This window comes from Mizuhopecten yessoensis, unplaced genomic scaffold (genome assembly GCF_002113885.1).
Source record: "Mizuhopecten yessoensis strain PY_sf001 unplaced genomic scaffold, ASM211388v2 scaffold11069, whole genome shotgun sequence".
NCBI classification, from domain to species: Eukaryota; Metazoa; Mollusca; class Bivalvia; order Pectinida; family Pectinidae; genus Mizuhopecten; species Mizuhopecten yessoensis.
This window is the reverse complement of record NW_018408864.1, coordinates 1,136,163-1,154,758: the sequence shown is the minus strand read 5'-3', so window position 1 is coordinate 1,154,758 and position 18,596 is coordinate 1,136,163. Positions and strand designations below refer to the sequence as shown.

Below are 18,596 nucleotides of genomic sequence, written 5' to 3'. Positions count from 1 at the left end.
TAAATGAAAGGATTCTGTTCTTATACGATAAACATTAAAGATAAAGTGATGTGATAGTACTATATAAAAAAACATCATATTATCATATTTTGTCATTATATGCTATGATAATTTTCAATTAAATGATATTAATTTTTCATTATATATCGTGACATTTTCCCCATTTTTTTTATATGATTTGGTCAATATATATCGATATATTTTCCGATCAATTGATACGATTTTGTCATTATGTACCGTGATATTTTCCCATTTTTTTACGATTTTGTCAATATATACCGTGACATTTTCTCATTAAATGATACGATTTTGTCATTTTATGCCGTGATACTTTACAATTACATAATATGATTTTATCATTATATTCCGTGATATCTTCTCATTAAATGTAACGATTTTGTCATTACATATCGATATATTTCCGAACAATTGATATGACTTGGTCATTATGTACCATGATTTTTTTCATTAAATTATATGATAGTGTTATTATATACAGTGATATTTTCTCATTAAATTATACGATTTTGTCATGTTATGCCCGTGATATTTTCTCATGACATGATACGACTTTGTCATTATATACAGTGATATTTTCTCATGACATGATACGACTTTATCATTATATACAGTGATATTTTCTCATAACATGATACGACTTTATCATTATATACAGTGATATTTTCTCGTGACATGATACGACTTTATCATTATATACAGTGATATTTTCTCATGACATTATACGAATTTATCATTATATACAGTGATATTTTCTCATGACATGATACGACTTTGTCATTATATACAGTGATATTTTCTCATAACATGTTACGACCTTATCATTATATACAGTGATATTTTCTCATTGTTTTCATTTTTTGCCGTGATTTTGTTTTCCGTATACGATTTATCATTATATGCTAGTAAAATGTGAGAAAGGCATTCTTGTATGGCTTGAATTTCATTAACCTTAGGAATCTCATAAAATGCTAATAACTTAGGAAACAAAATGCTATACCGTACATATATAAAAACATCATCATGGACAAAAACCTGAAAGATTAATACACACAGTATGGATTGCAGTTACCGATGCATTTTATATATTGAATCATACACTTCAGTGACCACGTTTGTACAGTACATATTTTTAAGAGTTGACCTTAATTTTGACGGCGTATACGGTAGTATGAACGCAGTTGGCAACAAACTTATTCTATGGTGCGCGTAAGTGCTTCATAAAGAATATGTTCGTTGCCAATTGCGTTCATACTACCGTATAGGCCGTTAAAATGAAGGTCAATCTTTATATTTACATTCAATTTTTTTTAAATGTTTCTATACTTAAAACAAACAGCTGAAGCTATAACTACAGTAGCCGTGGTTGCTAGGATAATATAGTTCCAGTGAATCTACATCGATGTATGAGTAAATTTAGAAAAAAACACAGAGAACGACATTATTTTTTTCCTTTCTTAGCTTTTAAATTTTAAATTAATGTGAAGCCCTTCGAATATTTCTCTTCATTTACAACGGTCGTCATGTACAAGCATTGACACACTGCTCATGAAGGGACGCGGTCAAATGTTTCAGAACGAAGCCGCCATTGTTTACGTAAGAAATTTTAATGTACATTCATGGGAAAAGAAGTTTGTCAGCATCCTTTTATTGTATTATTATACATAATGGATCCATAACTGTTCTATGTATCTAGATGGTGAATGATCCAAGCATTGGATGTCATTGGACTGTTATCTCGCTAAAGCGTAAACGGCGCCATATTTGAAATAAGTATATATCCGCCGAGCCTTTTTTTCACTGCGTATACGTTAATTTATACGCAGTCAGAGTTTACTAAGCTGAAGAAGGGTGACATGTTGATATATACAATTAAAGCTATATTTGATAGGGAGCATAGTTAACTTAATATAGTAATACTGCAGCGGGAACAGAATTGTGAATTTAAAGTTACAGAGTACGGTAGGTACGGCGAAATAATGATACTTAATCATATCTTACATTTTAAACAAATTAAGTCCAAAGATATAACGGTGGTAAATAGAGAAGTGTGTGGCAAAGTCTCTATTTTATATACAAGTTTAAGTAATATGTATGAGATAATGATACTTGATCATATTTGGAAGAGACGTAAGACAAGTTTTACGAACAATTGTTCCTTGTACATAAGGTTGGCTTCGTTAGGTGTATTATTTTCATATTTTCATAGTCATATGCATGTGTGTGTTCACCTTTCATTTGGGGGTTATTATACATCCACACATACTTATGCCACCTTTTATTACATTATCTTTAGCATGCATGTCATTAACAGAATTACTTCAAGTATGCAAATGTGCCGTTGTGTTATTTCCTGTCAAACAATGGAAAGTATCTCGATCTTACACGATGTTGCTAATCCACCAAGTTGGTTTGTTGACCTTACAGAGAGTTGACAAGGTGTTAGTAAACAAGTCAGATAGTCCAAGTTGATTCTGTTACGAAGCGTGCTGTTTACAAAGTGTTTGTCAATATTAAGATGATCGGAAAAATTAACCAGTTTGGTCAAGTCAAGCCAAAAGTAAAACTTAAATTTGCATAAAGATACAATTTGATTTGATTATCTACACATTAAATATTTGATATTGGTTATAGATGTTGTTCCTAATTAAACTTTGTTAGACTTGCGAACTTTAACCTGTATATGAACGACAAATCGGAATGTTCCGTTTGAGACGTTTACCTGTAAGTTAACATGTAATAGTTTGCCATGTGTTATCTTATTGAATGGGAGATGTTTGGTGTGGTAGCCTGTTTCATTGATAGTACTGGGTACCTTTTTACGGCTAGTTTGATGACGGTTGTTTCTGTGTCTTTTGTTAAGCTTACAAATGGTGTATACGGGATATCACGACACAATGCACTTTCCTATTTCCTCCATTGTCGGGTATTGGTATACATATACTCTAAAGCTCCACATTGTCAAGTTTTATCACCACGGTAACGGAATGAACAGCAACACTTAATGATACGATCGCCAAATATCTCCAATCATTGTTAACTATACAAATAATAAGGGTTAATATATGCAAATGAAATTGTCCCATCATCCCGTTTTGTTGATGGTCTAAAAGAAAATATGTTTAATCTAACTTTAGCTCTTCATTCTGAACCAAGTCAATTTCTTATACACTTTCATATTACAAAAAGGGCTTATTCACTGGTTTCACTTTCAGAATTAGTTATTTCATACTTTGTAGACATATGCATATTGTCCGTTCTAGACTCATCAGTGGAACTAAGGTTAAACGATTAACAATCCATGTCGTAATGTTCCGAAATATATGTAGAAAACAATGAAAGAGGAAAAGTGCCTATAAAATTCATGAAGTTACAAATCTGCAACTCTTAACAGCAATAGATACTTTATTATTTAGCTAGTACTTCATGTAAACCGTGGCACAACGAATTCCAGCTACCGGGTTCCGCCAACCTCGGGGACTGACAGCCCCCCATTAGAGCCAAATGAGACGACCACAATGAATGTTAATTGCTCAAAAAATAATTAAGGCCTTGCTAAGGAAAGGAAATCCGAGTAAAAATAAATTATTTGACCACACGTGTGATTTTGTTCCGTATTTATTTCCACGATAGATATCCAGCTATCGAACTTGACTTCTCGTGTAACACGTGCACCAGTTTACAATAAAAGCCCTAGGAAATGGCGAACTGAAAAGACAACGAACATGTTTGGTCGATGTTTGCACGCTGATATGAAATAACACGTAGAGTGTTCTATTATTTCATCACCAGTGTTTCTTTCTATGCGGAAGATTCGGAAGCGGGCCTGCGTTTTTACAAGGCGACGAAATCGATGTTGTTAGAATGAAATGTTGATGTTTCCCCTTGGTTAGAGATGGTTGTCTGTGACATGAGCACGCGTCTTCGTGTGTCTTTGTTATGCTTTCGGATTTTGCCGGCCTTCGAAAAGTCGAGGAAGGTGTTCGGTAATGGTCCAGGTATATGCACTTTTAAAATAAACAACTTTAACAGAAAGCTTATTATGTTAGACACATTTGTTCCACGAAACCAAACCGGTCATTGTGACGTCATAATTAATCTGTGTGTTGTATGATGCTGAACGGCCATCTCACACGCTTAAAGGATATGAAAAGCTCTACAGGTATGATGGGAAAGGGAATATGATTCCAAAATTATAAATTAAAACAAAGCCATAATATTAACGTATCCTGGTCTTTATTACAGGTTAAACTGCGACATATACGTTTCGTTGATGAAACGAGGGTTTTCTGTTCGCTCCACTTATTCGGTAATAATAAGTAACAGTCTATCGACAAGCTTTTGTTTGTTTAGTAATTATTTATTAAAAAGATTATGTTTGACTTGCCATAGCGATATGCTCATTGTATAAACAAGGTAATGGTATGCGTATACAATACAGTCCATCTTTAAAATCCAACCTTCGTACAAATATATAGTAATATTTACAGGTAATAAAATTCAAAATCACGGGCTGAAACATTCACATAAATATTACATATAAAACAACGCTAGTTGCTGCCTCACTCTGATCAACGTACGATTCAAAAGTATACAACAACTCAACAACTCATCTGGTCATACGAGTCAAAAACATACAAAGGGAATTATTAACACAAGGGTCAGAATCAGGACTGATCAACACACAAGTCCAAACCTTACAATCGTTCGATTTAAAAGCATATGATTACGATATATATACCAGTATTTCGACTTATCAGCAAACAAGTCCAAACCCTACCTAACGACAACCAGCTTACGAATGTAAACTATACATTTAACGAATGTCAACATAACACCGTCACTTTATTATAAACGTTGATACGTAAAAACCAATATTAATAGGCATGTAATAATTATGGATATGTCTGCATAACGTCCGGGGTAGGGAGCAACATAATTTAATAGGCAGGTGTTAATTATACACTTGTCTTTATAATCACACAGGGAAACCTCTGTAGTCCATGTGGTGTGTTTGTTTTCTCTCACAGAGATATATGCCCTGTCACCTCAGCTGCGCGACACAACGCTGATTGGAAACTACCACTTGGTAAAAAAGCGACGAAAACAAAATTGCGATCAGATAGGTCACACTGTAACATTGTGTATTGTGGTAACATTGACAGTAACGTGGTATATTACGTCTTGTCATGCAACGATAAATTTCACAGCTGAAGGCAACGGTTCTAAATTACACTTTGGTTACCATTAAAAACATGATGATATGAAATTATTTAAATGATTAAGTCACTCGACCATTCAGAAGAACACAATGATTCAATCATTAGCGTGTTTCTTGGAGCACCGATCATTGTTAATATCTTCAGGGTCCTGCATTTTTTTGTTTTGATTCGTTATGTAATCTCTCAGTCAGCCCGAACTTTTTCTTTTTACCTAAAACACAACATCAGAAAAACACGATGAAATGATTTACGTTATTAATAATTACTGCCGTTTGCGATTGGTATCGAGGATTACCAAGCTTATATATGTGATATAGTATAACAAGATGATATTGAAATGCTAACAAAACCGTAATTCGAATTCGAAATCGATAAAAACAAGAAGGATAAATATGAGCAAAGGAAAATATGACTTTGTTTAAAGGATAGTAAGGGTATTCAGTCCCACCGCTAACACTACGTCAGTCAGTCTCACCGCTAACACTACGCCAGTCAGTCTCACCCTTAACACTACGTCAGTCAGTCTCACCCCTAACACTACGCCAGTCAGTCGCACCCCTAACACTACGTCAGTCAGTCTCACCGCTAACACTACGTCAGTCAGTCTCACCACTAACACTACGCCAGTCAGTCGCACCCTTAACACTACGTCAGTCAGTCTCACCCCTAACACTACGTCAGTCAGTCTCACCCCTAACACTACGTCAGATTCAAGTGTTAGTCGTCCTCGTGATAGAAATGAGGTGGATACAACAAATAACGACTGATGAGAATAATTAAAAACGTCGACTTTCATGTCAAACTAAGAAATAACAAGTTTCAACATGAGATAACAAGAAGCAACGAGTATCAACCAAGGATAGGTACAAAATAATGTTTCAAGGAGCTGCATTTACTACAAAACAAAAGGATCCGGGACGTTTGTTGATAGGTCACCCAGACATGTGTATGGATACTTACGCATCTGATGCAGGCAGATGAATAGTCCGCCACAGAGGGACACCACAACAATACCAACAGGTACATACAGACCCCTATGGAATACATTTGAAAGATATACATTATTACAAAAATGTACCACAAGGTCAACACACAAATACAAATAAACCACTGCATCAATACACCAAGACAGATATACAACAACGTCAACACACATGCACGAAATGCACCACATCAGCACACAAGGTCAAATAGGACATGACGTTACCACACACATACACACAAAAGATGCTCAAATGACCTGCATTGCTTACATGTTATCTATTGTTGCTGGCAAACTGATCCTACATCTGCCACATTTAACATGAAAGTTATTAAAACCAAGTTTAATATTTGTAACCTTCAAAAGCGGTCAAGCACATTTCGCAGATTGAAACTGACGCTATGTAATCAAAGCAAACTGCAAGCGAACTAATCTGCGTTTGGGGACGTTAACCATAATATAATGATAACAGTAATGTATGGAATTATGGGGATATTCTGTTACTTTGAGTGACACTCTGTTTGTAGATACCTACTCGAGTTGGTTAGAATGATAACAGTAATGTATGGAATTATGGAGATATTCTGTTACTTGGAGAGACACTTTTTTTATAGATACCTACTTGAGTTGGTTAGAATGATAACAGTAATGTATGGAATTATGGAGATATTCTGTTACTTGGAGAGACACACTGTTTGTAGATACGTACGTGAGTTAGTTATAATGATAACAACAATATTTGGAATTATGGAGATATTCTGTTACTAGGAGAGACACTCTTTTTGTAGATACCTACGTGAGTTAGTTATAATGATAACAACAATATTTGGAATTATGGAGATATTCTGTTACTGGGAGTGACGCTCAGTTTGTAGATTTGAGGTAGTTATAATGTTAACGTAATGTTTGGGATTATGGAGATATTCTGTAACTTGGAGAGACACTGTATTTGAAGATACCTACTTGAGGTAGATACACCTGTTGTCTCCGCACATGAAATCGTCTGAGCAGCACCAGCCGTTATCACAGCAGTGCCATCCTTCGTAACAATATCCGGGCAGTGACGCGTTATTACACGGGACAAAACCTAAGGACAGAAAGCAAGTAAAAGGAGGGTGAACGGACATTAATTAAAGGAGACAGAAAAATATATTTTTTAGGAAATTAAAAACAAATTTCAGCTTGTCCATCAAACTTCAACTAGTCCATAATTGATTACTTTCTAGTATTTAAGAAACTCTGGTTATGTAATCGTGAAACAATAACACATTGACACCGACATACAGATGATACAATATGCGTGACACCAACATACAGCTGAGACAATCTGCGTGACACCAACATACAGATGATACAATCTGCGAGACACAGACACACAGATGATACAATCTGCGAGACACAGACACACAAAACATACCATTTGTGAGACACAGACATACAGATGATACAATCTGCGAGACACAGACACACAGATGATACAATCTGCGTGACACCAATATACAGACCGTAAAATATGCGTGACACCAACATACAGCTGATACAATCTGCGTGACACCAATATACAGATGATACAATCTGCGAGGCACCGACACACAGATGATACAATCTGCGAGACACAGACACACAGATGATACAATCTGCCTGACACCAACATACAGATGATACAATATGCGTGACACCAACATACAGCTGATACAATCTGTGAGGCACCGACATACAGATGATACAATCTGTGAGGCACCGACACACAGATGATACAATCTGTGAGGCACCGACATACAGATGATACAATCTGCATAACACCAACATACAGATGATACAATATGCGTGACACCAACATACAGCTGATACAATCTGCGTGACACCAACATACAGATGATACAATCTGCGTGACACCAACATACAGATGATACAATATGCGTGACACCAACATACAACTGATACAATCTGTGAGGCACCGACATGCAGATGATACAATCTGTGAGGCACCGACACACAGATGATACGATTCGCGAGAAACAGACTTACAGATGATACAATCCGTGAGTCATCGACATACAAAATATGCAGTCTGCAAGACAGACACATACATAACATACAGTCTGCGATACAGAGACATACATAGCATAAAATCCATGAGGCACCGACATACAGATCCTACAATCCGTGAGGCATCGACATACAGATGATTCATTCCGTGAGATATCGACATACAGATGATACAATATGCGAGACACAGACATACAGATGATAAAATTCGCGTGGAACCGACAAACAGATGATACAATCTGCGAGAAACAGACTTACAGATGATACAATCCGTGAGACATCGACATACAGAACATACAGTCTGCGAGACAGAGACATACAGATCATACAATCTGTAAGATACCGACATACAGATGATACAATCTGTAAGATACCGACATAAGGTGATACAATCCGTGAAGCACCGACATACAGATCTGTGGAGGCACGGTAGTCCAGTGGTAGGACGCCGGGTTCACGACCGAAGGGCTGCGGGTTCGGGTCACGGTACGGCAATGTGTTGTATCTTTGAGCAAGATACTTTACGCCGCTAGTTCCAGTCTACTCAGCTGTAAATGAGTACGTGGTTTGGCAGTGCTAGAATTGTTGAATACTAGCTGTTAGCGCCGAAATGGCAGCTCCGGCTGTATGTTTCCCAGGGAGTAGAGAACGGTATTGGCTGGTTGCAAAGGCCCTATAATCACGGATAATAATTTGTGAACCGCTTTGAGACGACATACGAACTAGGTTGTGATAAAGCGGTATTTAAGAACCTATAATTATTATTATTATTATTCTCATAAAATGCGAGACATCGACATACAGATGATACAATCTGTGAGATACCAAAATACAAAACATACCATCCGTGAAATACCGACATAAAACGCATGCAATCTGTGAGGCATCGACATACAAAACATACAATCTGTGAGGCATCGACATACAAAACATACAATCTATGAGGCATCGACTTACAGAACGTACAATCCGTGAGGCATCGACATACAAAATATCCAATCCGTGAGGCATCGACATACATATCATACAATCTGTAAGATACCGACATACAGATCATAAAATATGTGGACACCGACCTACAGAACATACAATCTGTGAAACAACAACACACAAATCATACAACCCGGGAGACAACAACATACTTAACACACAACATGTGAGACACCGACATACATGCTCTACAATCCGTGAGACATCGACATACAGGTGCTACAATCAGTAAGACATCGACATACAGGTGCTACAATCAGCAAGACATCGACATACAGGTGCTACAACCAGTAAGACATCGACATATAGGTGCTACAATCCGTGAGACATCGACATGTAGGTGCTACAATCAGTAAGACATCGACATACAGGTGCTACAATCAGTAAGACATCGACATACAGGTGCTACAATCCGTGAGACATCGACATGTAGGTGCTACAATCAGTAAGACATCGACATACAGGTGCTACACTCCGTGAGACATCGACATATAGGTGCTACAATCCGTGAGACATCGACATACAGGTGCTACAACCAGTAAGACATCGACATACAAGTGCTACAATCAGTAAGACATCGACATACAGGTGCTACAATCAGTAAGTCATCGCCATATAGGTGCTCCAATCAGTAGGACATCGCCATACAGGTGCTACAATCTGTTAGGCATTGCCATATAGGTTCTGCATTCCGTGAGACATCGACATACAGGTGCTACACTCAGTGAGACATCGACATACAGGTGCTACAGTCAGTGAGACATCGACATACAGGTACTACAATCAGTAAGACATCGACATGCATGTGCTACAATCAGTTAGACATCGACATACAGGTGCTACAATCAGTGGGACATCGACATACATGTGCTACAATCATTGGGACATCGACATACAGGTGCTACAATCAATGAGGCATCGATATACAGGTGCTACAATCAGTGAGACATCGCCATACAGGTGCTACAATCCGTGAGACATCGATATACAGGTGCTACACTCAGTGAGACATCGACATACAGGTGCTACACTCCGTGAGACATCGACATACAGGTGCTACAGTCAGTGAGACATCGACATACAGGTGCTACACTCCGTAAGACATCGACATATAGGTGCTACACTCCGTGAGACATCGACATATAGGTGCTACAATCCGTGAGACATCGACGTACAGGTGCTACAACCAGTAAGACATCGACATATAGGTGCTACAATCCGTGAGACCTCGACATACAGGTGCTACAACCAGTAAGATATCGACATACAAGTGCTACAATCAGTAAGACATCGACATACAGGTACTACAATCAGCAAGACATCGACATACAGGTGCTACAATCAGTGATACATCGACATACAGGTGCTACAATCAGTAAGTCATCGCCATATAGGTGCTACAATCAGTAGGACATCGCCATACAGGTGCTACAATCTGTTAGACATTGCCATATAGGTTCTGCATTCCGTGAGACATCGACATACAGGTGCTACAGTCAGTGAGACATCGACATACAGGAGCTACAGTCAGTGAGACATCGACATACAGGTACTACAATCAGTAAGACATCGACATGCATGTGCTACAATCAGTTAGACATCGACATACAGGTGCTACAATCAGTGAGACATCGACATACAGGTGCTACAGTCAGTGAGACATCGACATACAGGTACTACAATCAGTAAGACATCGACATGCATGTGCTACAATCAGTTAGACATCGACATACAGGTGCTACAATCAGTGAGACATCGACATACAGGTGCTACAATCAGTAAGACATCGCCATATAGGTGCTACAATCAGTAAGACATCGCCATATAGGTGCTACAATCAGTGAGAAATTGACATATAGGTGCTACAATCAGTAAGACATCGCCATATAGGTGCTACAATCTGTGACACATTATAACACTGTTAACCGACAAATGATACAATGTTTAAGACATTGTCGCTACACGTTGTCAAAAGAGAATTTCTTTGATTAAAGTAATATGTTAAACTAGTTACATGTATACTTACAGAGCACGTGCGGTAGGCAACTCAAACAAAGACATATCGCCCAAGATAACGTCATAGTTACATCCACCAGATTAACAGTTGTCCATTTAGTAACCGTCGGCCATCTTCCTGTTCTAAAGGCAAACACAACATGTTTTAATTAATGAGCAAGGGGTTAAACTTTTAGAATAGCTGTATAAGAATAAGTACCAATGATACCTTGACGAAACCCTATTTAGCAGTGATATACTGTAAGCATTGGACGTTCGAGTCTAACGTTGTCCCGTATATGCATTGCGATGTTCAAGGCCATTCAATAAATTCTGTCACCACACAGCTCCCATACGAAGGGGCATTGTAATAGTTTAGCGCATTGACACGCTGTCAAATTGTGTTAAGAACAATGTATGTGCACAATTTCGACATCCTCTGACACGAGTTAAACAGGTGATTCGTTGTTGAATGGTATGCACTCGTGACATGTAGCTACCTTCCAATGCTTAATGAAGGATGAGACTCAATCTGAAACACGTTCCTATATTTAAGTACGATGTGTTTTACAGATACCGCCAAAATAGATGCCTCTACCGTCACATTCAGAACTGTTTTTCAGGTGGGTGAACAAATTCAAGAATGGTTTAACTGGCATCAAAGAGGTCACACCGCCAGGCAGGCGATAGCGTATATGGTTGGCATTTCAGAAGGCAGTACACATCACATTCTGACAAAGTGCTTGAAATTAAAGAAGCTGTGTGCCTAGTGGATCCCCCATTTGCTGACATCTGAACAAAAGACCAAAAGTTTGAAATTTGCTTAATATGATTTGAAAAGGTATGGTAATTGATACTTACAGGAGATGATACCTAAATAACAAGTAATGATTGTCGAGAAATCAAGAAATGCTAGTGATTAGTGATTACAAGACGTATAAAAGCGCCAATAAGGATTAGTATGCCATATTTGTTTTGATTCTAGTGGGTCTGTGGATCGGATACCGTGCAAGGAATGGAAAGATATCACTGCCAAGTTTTACAACGACAAAGTGACGAGGCCGGTGAAAAGAACCCACACGAAAAAGCGTGCAAATAAAGTATTAGGTGGCAACCAGCTCAAGCAATATTGTGGGCCTGTATCCCTTGGATTTTATGTAGGATAAGTTGTCAATAAATATACATGATTTATTTTATTATTAATATCTAAAACATAAACAAAAAATGATTCAACAAAAGTTGAAAATGTTCATTTCACAAGCTAAATTGGAGTTATCTCCCCTGCACTGTTTAATTGGATTGTTAAGACAGAATATATGTAATGTCTGTAAATAAGTTTGGAAAGGACTTAAATAGGCCTAGCCTGATGTCCAATCCAATTGTCATATATAAAGTCAATAAAATCTGATGAAATGAAATGAAGCATTATTGTATAGGCGTTTTTGAAGCAAAGGGAAGTAGTACAGAACGACCACCCATCCTATTCACAAGATCTAAGTCCGTGTGACTTCTTTCTGATCCCTTTACTGTAGAACTTTAGGAGTGCTCTGTGTAGTACAATCTACCAGTGTGACTGTCTCGCCAGTATACCAAGGGAGAATTACCGCGCAGCGTTTACGTCATGAAAAGACCAATTCAAAAGAGGGTTTCTGCTTCACTTCAAAGGATTGTAATATAAAGATCAAGCTATATATATCATATATGTGGTTCTTGACACTTGTGACGGATTTTTTAAGGTCCCCGTATAGCGTGTTTAGTACTAGGAACAGCTTAAAGCATTGTTGACATTTGATAACAGTCCCGGTAATTGTCCTGATTCATGAAGTACACAGTGCAAATAGGGAAACTTAAATAATTTTAAAAATCGTTTACCTTTTATTTCCTATTTATAACTTTGCAACCTGTCAGTACATGTGGTACACAAGTTAAGTTACATAAGTTACACTAATTCACTATTTTCCGAGATCATGTAAAGTCAAAGCATGTCCTCAACCTAACAATGAACATGATAAACCTTCTCGATATAATAAGTAGTTAACTGTTAAAATTCATAACCTATAGAAACCACGGTCCCATTCGCTCATAATAACCCATACTAGGAGGCGCGTTGTGGTTTGTTTGTGTAAGATCTCGTCGTACAAATGATTTACTTCCCGGTCAGTGTAGACCTATAAATAGATATCTTAACTAAAACCAGCTCAGAGACTCTAGTCTAACAATACCTATATCTCAAAAACCCTACCTCAAAACGACGTCCTAACATCTCAGAAACCCTACCTCAAAACGACGTCCTAACATCTCAAAAACCCTACCTCAAAACGACGTCCTAACATCTCAAAAACCGCACCTCAAAACGACGTCTTAACATCTCAAAAACCCTACCTCAAAACGACGTCCTAACAGAAAACCTACTAAATAGAATTCTACCTTACAGAAACATAACTCACAGAAACCTACCTCACAGAAACACAACTCACAGAAACACAACTCACAGAAATCTACCTCACAGAAATCTACCTCACAGAAACACAACTCGCAGAAGTCTACCTCACAGAAATCTACCTCACAGAAAAGCCAAACTCACAGAAAAACCTACCTCACCGACAAACCTACATGTACCTCACAGAAACCTCCTTCAAAGAAAATGTAACCGACAGAAAAAAACACCTCACGGGGTAATAGAAAAACAATCTCAAAGAAAACCTACCTCACACAAACCGAGCTGTCATTCCGATGTTTACAGGTGAGTGGCGGGTGATTCACGATGCTCCGTTTGTTTCAGGTATGGACGTGTTAAAGCTGAGTTTTGTGAGATGTGTACAGATTTTTTTTTTTAATGCTTTCATAACAAAAGTGACAATTAAAACGGACGTAGACGTGCGTGTACCGGAGATCTCTCCGTCAACAAAATCGTACTGACTCACTGCATCCTGGTGCTCAGAAACATGACCAGTCTATAGCTTTGAATAGCTTATTGTGATGTCAATTATACTACAACTTTATTTAACATATAACAGTGTATAATATCTCATCACTATCAACGTTGAAGTGAATTGTAGTTTAATCCTACATACAACTATATGTCTATGACTATTGCACGGTGAACACAGTCGTCCTGTAAATGTTCCATGAAGCTAACAATTGAGGGCTCGCGTACTTGAAAATATAACACATCAAGTCCTGACGGGAAAGACTGGTTAGATTGATGTATACAACTATACGATATATCGACAAGAAAGAAATATAATTCAGCTTACCGCAGCATTAGCATCGTAACCCGGTTTTATACTTCCGTTTGGTAAAGGTTTTTTACTTTGAAATCATTAAACCTCTGTTTAAATGATACACTTAAACGTATTGTCAATTTTATATCAACGCATAAAAAAGTATTTTGAGGACCTTTTTAAGATGTTCTTACTTTTAATCGTCTGTATATTCTCCTGCTTTAAGGTGTATGCTATTTAACGGGAATTATGACATACATAGCTCTGAGGTGTGTTTATAACTTTGAGTACATGAATTAATGAAGACAATTTAGACCAAGACAAAAATCTAAGGTGAAACAAGAAGTACGAGTTTTTGTCAATATTTACCGGGTCCTGGCTTAAACACCAAAGTAACATAATTCATTTTTTCCCCAATATCTCTTATTAATTGAAGGATCCTACCTAGGCTGGCTTACGAGTCTTACGATCTACAAATTGAGCTAAAGAGATGTTTCCCTAGCCAAGTCGGTAGGACGGAGATACAGATACAGATATAGATAGTTTATCTAGATATAGTCTCACTTTCCGCATACATATATACAGTGATTCAATAAAATATACATTAAACATATGATGAAAACCACTCTGAAAGAGTTACGAGAGAGAGTAAAAATAATTAAAATGCATGTGAAAGTAGTTCACTTTAAAAGGAACTTTCTTTCAGAAGGCTATAAGAGAGATAACATTATATTATAATATCAGAATTCATTTAAAGGTTCGATATATTTAGGGTATGTCTTGTTTTGTTAAACGTTATTAACAGCTAAGGTCATTTAGGACGAGCCTCCATGTGTGCTGGATGCAGCCTGTTGGCGTACATATATTTGCCTCCTTCCGATAGCACAGATCTGATGCCGAAATTAGAGTGCTCCCCCACTGAAATACCATGCCATACACAGCCAGCACTGTATTCCTCCCGATAACATTAGTTGTGATTACTCTAAATACTGAACGTAAAGCAGGGGATATTAACTATCATTTTGAAGATTTTGATATACCCCAGCATAGGGAGAGGGTTCCTTGATATTGGATCAGATGCCGAAATTAGACTACTACGCTACGCTCGATCACATTATACTGACAACAGGTGAACCAGTTGTTGTGATTACCCTCAAGACTGTTAAGCAGGGAATATTAACTATCATTTTAAAGACCAGCCTGGGGAGAGGGTTCCTTGATATTGTTCAGCACAGACCGGTTGTAGTCGGGACAACCAGGAAGACTATCCTAATGATCCCATTACGAAATACAGTCAATATAATGTTAAAGTTAATCTAAGTATTCCATACTAATTTATCACCAATATCACCAAAGAATATTTAAATAAATTAATTGTGTGTCGCCCTCAACGGGTGACTCATTGCTACAGCTTCATACATGAAACTGATCTCGTGTGTCACAAAGGTTATCGAGAAACAATATTGACAAACCAAATAAATGTATGACAATGTCATTGTATACAGTGTAATGTCTTAAACACTTGTTTTGTAAATAGTCGAACATAAAGAAAACAAATGAGTATGACCAATTCGTATTACATTTTCATACATAAATAGTTACATTTTACCTATTTCTAGAATAATTTCATACCTTTCCATAGTTTTTTTAACAAATTACCATGTGATGCATTCGAAGGCCAATTTTAAGTTGGGGTAGAACATAAGACAATGGTGGACCTACATTGTATATATATACAAGGCAAAAAATACACTCTAGTTGAATATGATAGAAACAACAGGCCTGTACAATAATATTTTGTTTTTAATATACTTGTTATCACGATGTTGAAAGTCTGCCATCTTCGAATTGTTAATATAAATGTTTGTAACATGTGTTGGAGAGGGCTTCATATAAGTTTAATAACTTGTGCCCAATCCTTTTGTATCAATAAAATATAAAACTAAAAAATACACTATCATAAAAAAAATCCCAAAACATGACTGAAAATAGGTAAAATGTTAGGTTGAGGAAAAAGGTCAACATATACTTACATGTACTTTAATTCTCTTGTCTTAAGTTTATTTCCAATGCTTCGTGAATGTTAACTTGATTGTCTTAGTATATTTCCATTGCTTCCTGAATGTTTCTGCAACAAACAATGGTTTATTGAAGAAGGTACACCTCGGATACAATCTGCCAGGTGAATAAGCATCAGGCCAGACCAAGTGGGATATTGTTAATCGTCCTGTAGATGTTAAAATTCGGTAGAGCATCAGGCCAAACAGTAGCAGAGTGTGTTAGTCGTCCTAAGATGTTACAACTCTCTCTACCAAGTAACACAACATCAGGCCACACCAAATGGGAGTGTGTTAAAAGTCCTACAGATGTTACAACTCTCTCTACCAAGTAACACAACATCAGGCCAGACCAAATGGGAGAGTGTTAAAAGTCCTGTAGATGTTACATCTCTCGCTACCAAGTAACACAACATCAGGCCAGACCAAATGGGAGGGTGTTAAAAGTCCTACAGATGTTACAACTCTCTCTTCCAAGTAACACAACATCAGGCCACACCAAATGGGAGAGTGTTAAAAGTCCTGTAGATGTTACATCTCTCGCTACCAAGTAACACAACATCAGGCCAGACCAAATGGGAGAGTGTTAAAAGTCCTGTAGATGTTACATCTCTCGCTACCAAGTAACACAACATCAGGCCAGACCAAATGGGAGTGTGTTAAAAGTCCTGTAGATGTTACAACTCTCGCTACTAAGTAACACAACATCAGGCCAGACCAAATTGGAGTGTGTTAAAAGTCCTGTAGATGTTACAACTCTCTCTACTAAGTAACACAACATCAGGCCAGACCAAATGGGAGTGTGTTAAAAGTCCTACAGATGTTACAACTCTCTCTACCAAGTAACACAACATCAGGCCACACCAAATGGGAGTGTGTTAAAAGTCCTGTAGATGTTACATCTCTCTCTACCAAGTACAACACAACATCAGGCCAGACCAAATGTGAGTGTGTTAAAAGTCCTGTAGATGTTACATCTCTCGCTACCAAGTAACACAACAACAGGCCAGACCAAATGGGAGTGTGTTAAAAGTCCTGTAGATGTTACAACTCTCTCTAATTAATACTGCATCAGATCAAACGACAACTGAATGTGTTTTTTTGTCCTGTAGATGGCATACATCGGCAAACCAACACTTCATGACATAAGCAAAAAATACACACATCAATTCATAACACATATAACTTATATTCAATCATATATATAATACATGTATAATTCAAAGGAAACACATACACATAACATGTTAATCCTTAACATAAATGTATAACATTACACACAGTACACTGACAAAAGAAAACACACGAAAAAAACCCATCATATATGACATCATTACGAAAAGCAGACAGCGGACAACACCAACACATCAACATAAACAGAACTTTAATAAAACAGCCCCATCTCTCTCTTTATGTCTCAGTCTGTATGTTATACAGTAGCCTACAGAAATCTCTCTCTTTCTGCCTCAGCCTGTTTGTTATACAGTAACCTACATAAATCTTCTTTTCTCTCTTTATATCTCAGTCTAATTGATAAAAGGTGCCTACACAATTCTACATTGCATCGCTATGGTTTACAGTAGCCTACACAAATATATTTCTCGGCTTTGCCCCGCTGTCTCAGTTACCGTTTTACTTGAGTTAATTGAATGAGCCATATCGGGTAGCTTGTACATAATGTATGTTGTTATACTACTGACCAGTGTCCCTCGTGTATGTTATGTATGTAGCTAAACACCAGACCATGGTCATTTGGACGGGGTCAAGAGGTACGATCAATATCTTATCATGTAATATCTGATGTACACTCCAGTCAGTCGCCTGTTCAGTCTATTGGCAATTTGAATAACATTTCCCCTTAATGTACTCGTGAAGGGTACCAATGCATCAGTTTCAATCGCGAAGAAGAGTTCCAATCAGATTTTATTTATCATTATAATCTTACTCGGAGTATGCTCCCTTCTATAGAAGATTAGGCAACCTAGACGACGTTTTCTGGCCACGATGACTTCCATCGTCCTGGGTTTTTTTTTATCTTCAATCGGGTCCATGATACTCC

General features: G+C 37.4%; 1 protein-coding gene across 2 annotated transcripts; it reads right to left on the bottom strand.

Moving 5' to 3' along the window:
• Positions 1–5,379: 5,379 nt before the first annotated feature.
• Positions 5,380–14,157, bottom strand: LOC110465331. 2 transcript variants are annotated; one of them, XM_021521075.1, is made up of 5 exons: positions 13,964–14,157; positions 11,288–11,395; positions 7,186–7,309; positions 6,201–6,274; positions 5,380–5,451 (listed from the first exon to the last, which is right to left on the bottom strand). In XM_021521075.1, exons 2-5 carry the CDS (start codon positions 11,340–11,342, stop codon positions 5,381–5,383), a joined length of 324 nt encoding a protein of 107 aa, XP_021376750.1. In that variant the 5' UTR covers positions 11,343–11,395; positions 13,964–14,157; the 3' UTR covers position 5,380. The 2 variants fall into 2 exon arrangements, with proteins under 2 accessions (XP_021376750.1, XP_021376749.1); XM_021521074.1 differs by having other exon boundaries at positions 11,288–11,400; positions 13,964–14,155.
• Between the last annotated feature and the right edge of the window lie 4,439 nt (positions 14,158–18,596).

What these genes read in the sequence shown, in the direction of transcription:
- LOC110465331 (XM_021521075.1), bottom strand. Translation starts at nt 11,342, where the DNA reads ATGACGTTATCTTGGGCGATATGTCTTTGTTTGAGTTGCCTACCGCAC. An exon ending in TTGCCTACCGCACGTGCTCT is followed by an intron (nt 7,310 to 11,287) that starts GTAAGTATACAT and finishes TTCTGTCCTTAG; the next exon opens with GTTTTGTCCCGTGTAATAAC. An exon ending in AACAGGTGTATCTACCTCAA is followed by an intron (nt 6,275 to 7,185) that starts GTAGGTATCTTC and finishes TGTATTCCATAG; the next exon opens with GGGTCTGTATGTACCTGTTG.